The sequence below is a fragment of the Patella vulgata genome, chromosome 6 (assembly GCF_932274485.2).
Source record: "Patella vulgata chromosome 6, xgPatVulg1.2, whole genome shotgun sequence".
NCBI lineage: Eukaryota > Metazoa > Mollusca > Gastropoda > Patellidae > Patella > Patella vulgata.
The window spans coordinates 19,823,152-19,831,584 of NC_065884.2; the positions used below are offsets into that span (position 1 = coordinate 19,823,152).

An 8,433-nucleotide genomic window follows, 5' to 3' on the forward strand; every position below is an offset into this window, starting at 1 on the left:
ATATCTGAATGAGGTTTTGTACACACATCAATAATATTATTTATATATACAGTAGTTGTCTCTTGTAGTAATTTTCTGTTTCCCTGGAAACAGAGTTGGCGCGAGATTTTGATGGCTCACTGAGACTTGTTGACTTCGTTCATAATGGGACAAACTGACGTTAAATTTCTGTTGCCACAAAGTGCCAAACTGATAACATCCGGGTACGCCATCTTGGTCGCCATTTTGAATTAGAAGAAAATTGAAATGGACTTGTTGGCAAATTACTCCGACGAAAATTCGAAGCAGTCTCCAAATCCAGTTGCTCCAATAATTAATAAGGTAACATTGTTTTCAAAAATATTGCGACTTTGTTTCAATATAAGTTATGTGGGATAAAATTAGATAATTTAACCGTTTTTTTTGTTTCACCTTCCTGGCTTCTTTACCAGTTAGTCGTAGAAAAACTGGTCATAACTGGCCTAGATATTGATATTCAAATGGGATAGACCAAAATAGATATGTTGGCCAAATAGACATCGTCTATCATTATGGTTAACATTCCAAAGGGCATAAACTCACTCTGAATTTGATTCCGATTATAAAAGAATAACATAAAAACGTATTAATGTAGGGCCAGGGGTTTCAGGTCAGTATTTTACTATTTAAAATAACAAAAAAATTAATATTTCAAATATTTTGTGAAAAAATTTTTATTTCATCAAAATATTCTAATAATTAGATCCAAAGTTTTAAGTTATAGAATTTTACAATCCGAGATCGACCTAATATGGATGTACCGTAATTAAAATGCTCATTTGGTCTGTAACTACTAACAGTCAATGCGTGCTATCATCATGACACCAAAATCAGTCCATTTCAGTCATATCTGATTGACATCATAAGTAGTATTTACCCTTCAGAATAGCTTGTAACAATTTTAAAATTAAAACTGAAATCTGCGTGTTGTAGCCAGCTAAAATTGATAAAAATCGTGATAGTTTGAATGGGATGTCAGCTGTATCAAATATTTATAATCGGGATGATACCAGATACAAAACAGTCTACATTTAGTCGCAATCTAGTAAATTTCAGTCAACAAAACAGTTAGATCCTGTTTTTTTTTACGGCAGTAATTATCGTATCACGCACCACACAATAAAATAATCATTATAATTTGTTTGGCTTCTAGTTCTGCCCATGCTAACTAACGTTTAGTTCCATATACAAAACATTTAATACATGTATCATGGATTTAGCTGTTATCAAAAATATTGAAAATCAGTATCCTTGTTCATCTCAAGACCTTTAACTCTGTGTATTAGTGTAATTGCTTAATACAAATCGAGACAACGTAATCGCAGTTTTAAAAGACATTAGATTTTTGCAATATGGAAATTGTATAATGAGGAAGCCATAAGTAAAAGTCAACTCCTGAAGAAATATAGTCCGAGTAACAAATATAAATATTGGTCCGAGTGGTCTTTTTTTTTGGTCCAAGTGGTCTGGGTACCCAAATGATCACTTTGTTCTGTAGAGCATCTGCAAGAGTTTTCGAGGTAATCCAAGACAACTACAACACCGGCAGTAATTTTCGAAAATATAGGTGTCTTCTTCTCATGACTGAACACTGTGTAAAAATTTAAAATCAATCGGATGATAACTTTAGTCAATAGAGAATCAACAAGATTTTTCAAAGTGATCAAAGGCCGTAACTTAAAAGTCAATCAGATGTTAACTTTGGCCTTTAGAGTGCCTACAAGATATATCAAAGTGATCAAGAGTCATAACTCTGGCAGAATTATTGAAAAGTCAATCGTATTTTAACTTTAACCTCCAGAGCATCCACAAGATATTTCAAATTAATCAAGGGCCATAGTAATTATCGGAAATCGTTGAAAATCAATATGCTTTGTAAATCGGCACTGGAACGACAGACAGGGGCGACAGCAATATTATCTAGCGTTTGATTGTCTCTATGTTAGAATCCCCCGAAAACTAAGCTGGGGATTTACCATTGAAGTGAGTCGTAACAAATCAGGTGGTATTAACCGTGAGTGTCTCCCGTACATAAACAGTAATTTCACTTACATTTCAATAATTCTTGAGCCTGAATCTTTGCAGATATTGAGATTGATATTACAGTACACTTGCTGGTAATACATTTAAATGAAATAGTAATTCAAAATCGTAAATTTCACGCTAAAGTCAAAAGGACCTGAAGCCCCTATAAATTGTATTTAATCTTTGTTTTAAAAGTTTATTAATTCTGTTTTACCCGATCAGCACATACAATACATGCATGTATTGAAAGGAGGATATACTGAAAAAGTTCCATTATAATTTATTTAGAACCAGATTCTTGTCTCAGATCACCGGAAATGTCATTTCCAGGTTCTAGTTTTCGAAAAAAAAATTCGGGGGGATGGTCTTCCAGTATGTAAAACCCTTCTCCCTCCTTTTGCATTCAACCCGTGTTAAGCGTATTCCATTTGTTGTCAAATCACGTAGAATCCAAGATTACTTCTAGACATTTCATCGACTTTGATGGCTTTAGTAAAATATGATCAGATTTATAGTACAGAGGGATTGTCAATTTCCTAAATTGTTTTGTAAGTTTAACATTCTATTACCAGTAATATTTCCAATATGACAGAATGGAACTTGAATGATTATGACACCATCATTATGGGTACAAGAACACGTCTATCTTTAGTATTGTAGAAATATGTTATAATTGCGTAAAAAATGTGAATGAATTAAAAAGTTTGTTAAAAATTTGTATGATTGTCATGCCCAGTATAGGTTATAATTAGATTTTTTGCTTATTTTAAATTTAACATGAAGTCAAACATGACTTGTGAACAAGTGTCAATAACCTTGCACCCGCAAGACGAAGGTAGTTCTTCACTGGTGATAGATGGGTTGTAAGTATTATTCAGATAGGTTTTCTTAAAATCCTTTACTGATTTATTTCCTTTTTGTTTTTATTATATTCTCTATAGAAAATGTATGTAAATTTATGTTTATGGTTTTATTGGGATATTTTAAGATGTCTAGTATTAGGAAGCTAAATGGTTCACTGAGCAATAAAAGCCATTTGATGTTCTTTGAATTTGCAAGCCTATACATTGTTGACAAATCCAACATATGCTAATTTGATTGTTCTCTAACACCTTAAAACATCAACATGGTGTCGTGTTTTGAGAAGAAGCTTGTTTTTTGACTCTTAACAGTAACATAAGTATCAATTTTATATATGTAGGTAAATTATGCCACAGAGTTTACAGCTTTTGAGCCCTCTGATTTTCCTTTCAGATGGATTCAAAGATGAAAGCTAAAAGTTTAGAAGAAGAATGGGCATCATTTGAAAAACTTATTGATGGTGAGAAGATGTCTGACACTGCAGAAAAGAATGGGGCAGGAACAAGTGATGGAAATGTTACGAAGAGGAAGTTTTCTGAAGGTGCTTCTGGTACATCTGAATCTTATGCATTTGAGATTCAGTCCAGCTCCAGTTCTTGTTCATCATCAAGATCAAATTCTGTTGAACCTGGTAAGTAGCTGAACTATTATTGTCCCTTGCCTTTCAAATAGAACATAGGAGCTAAATGAACAATTAATTGATATATCATTGGGTGGGGGGCCTCGTCCTCACTGTTGATATCCTCACTATACATGTACATTGACACAATTTATAAATAAAACTGTCATTTTCTTCAACTAAGGCCTAGTAGTACATGTAGACCTGACATAATTGTGTTTCATCAATCCAGACCCAAGATAATTTTTAGCAATCAATATTGTTATCATTGATACGTTTTCTAATTTCAGAAAAATTACCAGAATCGAAGAATACTGGAGATATGGAAAGTGCATCTCATCTGCCATCTCAGTTCCGTCCAAGAAAGGTATTTTATGAAGGGGTGGTACTTTAATTTCTCATCCTTTTTATCACTACCAATTATAAAAACTTCAACATGTTTTCAAATTCCTAAAAAACATATTTTGATTAAAGTTCATAACTTATTAAGGTTTAGTATATTTGAGCGCTTTAGGAAATAGTTAAGGGTTCTTTGTTGTACTTTCTGACATCATTACTTGCCTATCGATAGGTATCCTGAACATCATTGAATGCTGTAGTAATTGTTCCACACTCTTCGTTTGACAACACCAAAAGTTGTCATTATGTAAGTTTCCCCTTTCATCGTAGAGGTAAGTACAGGTCATAACGGTCTGATAACACACTTTTATAATTATTCAGAAACGATGCATAATATATGTGTTTGCGCAGATTTTTTTTATTATTTCAAATGCATTGAAAATGTTAAAATGCATGCATTGACTTCCCTTACATGCACAAAGGTTGACGGTGCTTTTGTTATTTAAGTACACTTGTATTATACTTTAGATAATGAAAACAATTATGATATTCATCAAGCTGATTAATAAAGCAGATTAATGATGCCTTTCAAAAGAAATGAAATTAATTGTTTTGAGGTTTATTCAAAAATAAAAATGAATTTCTGATCTGATCATTTGATTGCCTGTAGAATATTGAATTTGATGGCAACTAATTATTTTCTTCTTCTAATTTGTAGAATTTGTTTCAGGATAGTGGTAGAGGCAGTTCAACCTCCAGATCTCGATCCCGGTCTCACTCCCCAAGGCGATCCAAGAAATCTAAAGATAAGAGAAGTCGGTCACACTCCAGGGACAAAAGATCACGATCTAGGGATCGACACAGAGATAGAAAATCGCACAAAAAAGAGGTAATCTTTTTGTTATGTGAATTGACTTCAAGCAGACAAAAAAATGGCTTATGTGTCTGTATAAAACAAATATTCTGATTTTCAGATACTGCAACATCGGTTAAATTTTTTACTCTTTCCACAAATTAAAAACTTTTATAAGCACACATTCATAATTACGACATTAAAGATTTAATTTGGTCAATTTTGCCATTCTGGATTACATAATAACCATTGGCGTATTTTGTTTCAGAAACGTAGACACAGAAGCTCATCACGAGACAGAAAAAGCAGAAGTCACTCCAAAAAACGAAGTTCATCTAGACATCGAAGTCCACACTCCAAACACAGTCGAAGCAGATCTAAAGATCGCAAGAGAACTCGGGATAGAAAATCATCGAGGGATCGTCACAGGCATAGAAGTAAAGATAGAAGCCACAGAAGAAGGAAACACAGCAGTAAAAGCCCTAGAAGGAAAAGTAGTAGAAGTCCTAGAAGAAGAAGTAGTAGAAGTCCTAGAAGAAATAGCAGAAGCCCAAGGCGACATAAAAGTCGTTCTCCAAGACGACGCAGTAGTAGAAGTCGTAGTTACAGCCCAAGAACATTTAAAAATGTGCCTGTTGATTCATATCAAAAGAAACTGATGGGAACGCTAGCCAAGTCATCTAAGCCATTGACTTTCAGAGAAAAGATGAGACAAGATTTATTGAAAGCTAGTAAAATGTTGTCAGACCAAGCAGACAAAGGATTGTTAATGGATGGTAAGACATCAGGTATGTGACAAAACCTGTCATATACATTTTATTTGATTATAAATAAACCCTTTATTATTCATAAGAGATGATACTAAAACCAAATCACATATTAGTGAAGGCCAAATGTATAATTTGTGACGATTAATTGGCTGTGGCAGATTTCTTATACATGAATTCTAGATTTGCTTTCCTGATCACATGTTTTATATTAAAGTAAATGATACATTTTACTTTTGTAGATACTGGTAAAGACAAGTTTAGAAATCTGTCTTCCTCATCTTCTACTGAAGCTAGTAATGTAACCCCACAAATGGCCTTACTACAGACAATGGCAGCCATGCATCAAAAGGTTGGTATTTTTTCATTCCGCAAGATTTTCAAATACATGACTATGTAAGTTTCCAAAATAAATGTCAGGTTTTCTAGAAAGATTAAGCATACCCTGTCTTGTGTGCATTGCTATTTTTAGCTGAATGGAGTGATTGTTTGGAATGTTTTGAAAAGCTGAAGATAGGAGTTTAAAATGCAAACATTAAACATGCATTATGCAAGAGGTAAATCTGCCTATTGCAGGTCTTTCTTTAGACCTTAAATGTTATGTAAACTATTAGACATTAATTAACTTATCAAGGCCATAATCAACTCTCGATGCCCTTGTTAGCCTGTAATATTTAGTGGATTTGAATGTTTTGTGGTGGATGATTAAACGTAAAAATGGGTAATTGAGACTTTGTTTATTATTGTACCAGCGGTAGTAATGACGATCATGGCTAGCCTAAAATTGAATCGCTAATATCTTGGTTCAGAGTGAAGCAATTTGACTGCAATTTTCAGCATATTCTGTTTTCATTATTTATTTTTTAAATATTATAGTATAACCAGAACTGTCAATTCTTTATCTTATCTTACCTAATGACCCTTTTGTTTATTTTTAATAATTCTGATTTTAGGCTCAAGAAATGACTGGTGTAACAGTTCCCAAGTATTATAATCCAGCTGCTGTTAACCCTCTAAAATATGCTGAACAGTTTCAGAAAAGAAAATTATTATGGTCAAAGAATAAGGAAAAGAAAGAGGTCAGTAGAAAGCCGTTTAGATTTATTTATTGTACTTGATAAATGAGGCTGGAGACAGGAATTTTGAAGATTGTATAAGAACTGAGAAAACACAAATATTTGGAGTACAAATGTTAGAAAGAACCAAACCTACAGTCTGAACTGATCTTTGTATAAACTCATGATTTCAAGAGAGAGAGAAATGGGGTTTAACGTCCACTTGACACATACTTGATCATTTCGGGACTAACATGGTTTAATCTTATTTCAATAATTCACTTGCTCGTATTAGTCTTTAGCAGCAGGAGGACCTGGAGAAAATTAATGAGGTTGGAAAGGCGACCCTATTTTGGCATGAACAGTGATATTTTTTTTTTTTCGAAGTACATGTATATAACTCGGCATTATTTTGATAACATCTGTTTTGTTTCTATTTACAGGAGAAAGGTGGAGAACATTGGCAAGGTACAGCATTTCAAGCTGATAACGATGGCAAAATATCGGCTAAATTCCGTAAATTGATGGGTATGAAAGAGGATGATCCTATCACCGATGAAGCATTAACAGAAGAGCAAAAACTTAAACGAGAGGAAATATTTAATAGATTAGATAAAGACTATGAATTTGCTAGAATGTCAACACATACACACCGTGGTGTGGGATTAGGGTTCGCTTCACAGGGTATGTCAATCCCACAGTTTCCCCAACCGTGAAATTATCAAGTGCTAGTGATGTGTTATCTGTGATTTAGAATATTTTAATTTTAATACGGACAGTGTTTAACTTGAAGGACATTCTTTGATAGGGCTAGTTTCCATATTAGTTCTGTGGTCAAAGCTGGAATTATTAGTATTTATTGATTGAATGAATTTGGCATACACTTGAGGTTTCACGGTCAAGTTTTGATACATAAAACCCCACAGCTTCGCAACCAGTATCCAGTGTAGCTTTTTTGGTCGAGGATAGATGGTCAATTTATTTTACACCATAATGCCATGCACAATTTATTATTGTGGATTTCTTTGAGGCCTTGTATAACTTATTTCAGCATGGAACATGTATTTGTATTGTAAATGGTTAAAACTGGCTCAATTGTGGGGTGACTTAAAATACATAAATTTGTCTGGTTGCTTTATAACAACTTCGAAATGGCCATACAGTTTTTTTAAAACTGTTGAATGAAATCCCATGCTATATGGTAATATTGTATCTATGTGTGCATATAAAGTGGCTTGAATCAAGCTGTATAACTGATAGTCAACATGACTTTAAAAATGCTCTTAAGAAATGTGAATAATGTATAATTAATGTACATATTGATTAGTGTATAATATGATTGTTTCTAAAGTATAAAGATAATAAGTTTCTAATGTGGTTTTTATTTACAAATTAAGATGGAACAAACAGGATAAGGAAAAAAAAAATATTCCATATGGATGCGAATCAAGTTGAAGCTGTTCTATATTCAAATTTGTATTTTATTTTATTATTGGTGGGCGGGGGGAGAATCAGCTGATTAACTGAACATGAATCACAAATTTTTTAGTCAAACGTGTGCTCTGCATATCATAAGGTCTGTATGGAAGTTTTGAGTACAGTCGACCAACTAACCATACACCTTTCTCTTTTTTGGGGGGAAAAGTGCCAGTGGGGCTGAAGGTGTGTAATTTTACAGGTGGGATGGAGCAACTGATGAATGACTATACTTGACAAGATAACAGTGAAAAACTCTCAATTAGAATCAGGAGTTAAATTCTTGATGAATTAAATGGCTTATTTCTGCTTCATAAAACTGGTATTGGTCTACATGCCCATCTCCATTTTCAGTATATGTAATTAAAACATTTGGAGTCCCTGGTTTATCGGGTGTAACAGCAGTGCCAGTAGGGAAAA

The 8,433-nt window shown here is 33.5% G+C and overlaps 1 protein-coding gene across 3 annotated transcripts; it reads left to right on the plus strand.

The window, feature by feature from the left end:
- The first annotated feature begins 166 nt into the window (after positions 1 to 166).
- LOC126823211 (arginine/serine-rich coiled-coil protein 2) lies at positions 167 to 7,910 on the plus strand. 3 transcript variants are annotated; one of them, XM_050551866.2, is made up of 9 exons: positions 184 to 321; positions 2,827 to 2,906; positions 3,298 to 3,535; positions 3,814 to 3,890; positions 4,593 to 4,751; positions 4,984 to 5,503; positions 5,725 to 5,834; positions 6,436 to 6,561; positions 6,981 to 7,910. In XM_050551866.2, exons 3-9 carry the CDS (start codon positions 3,298 to 3,300, stop codon positions 7,251 to 7,253), a joined length of 1,503 nt encoding a protein of 500 aa, XP_050407823.1. In that variant the 5' UTR covers positions 184 to 321; positions 2,827 to 2,906; the 3' UTR covers positions 7,254 to 7,910. The 3 variants fall into 3 exon arrangements, with proteins under 3 accessions (XP_050407821.1, XP_050407822.1, XP_050407823.1); XM_050551864.1 differs by lacking the exon at positions 2,827 to 2,906 and having other exon boundaries at positions 167 to 321; XM_050551865.1 differs by lacking the exon at positions 2,827 to 2,906 and having other exon boundaries at positions 167 to 321; positions 4,984 to 5,491.
- Positions 7,911 to 8,433: the final 523 nt, after the last annotated feature.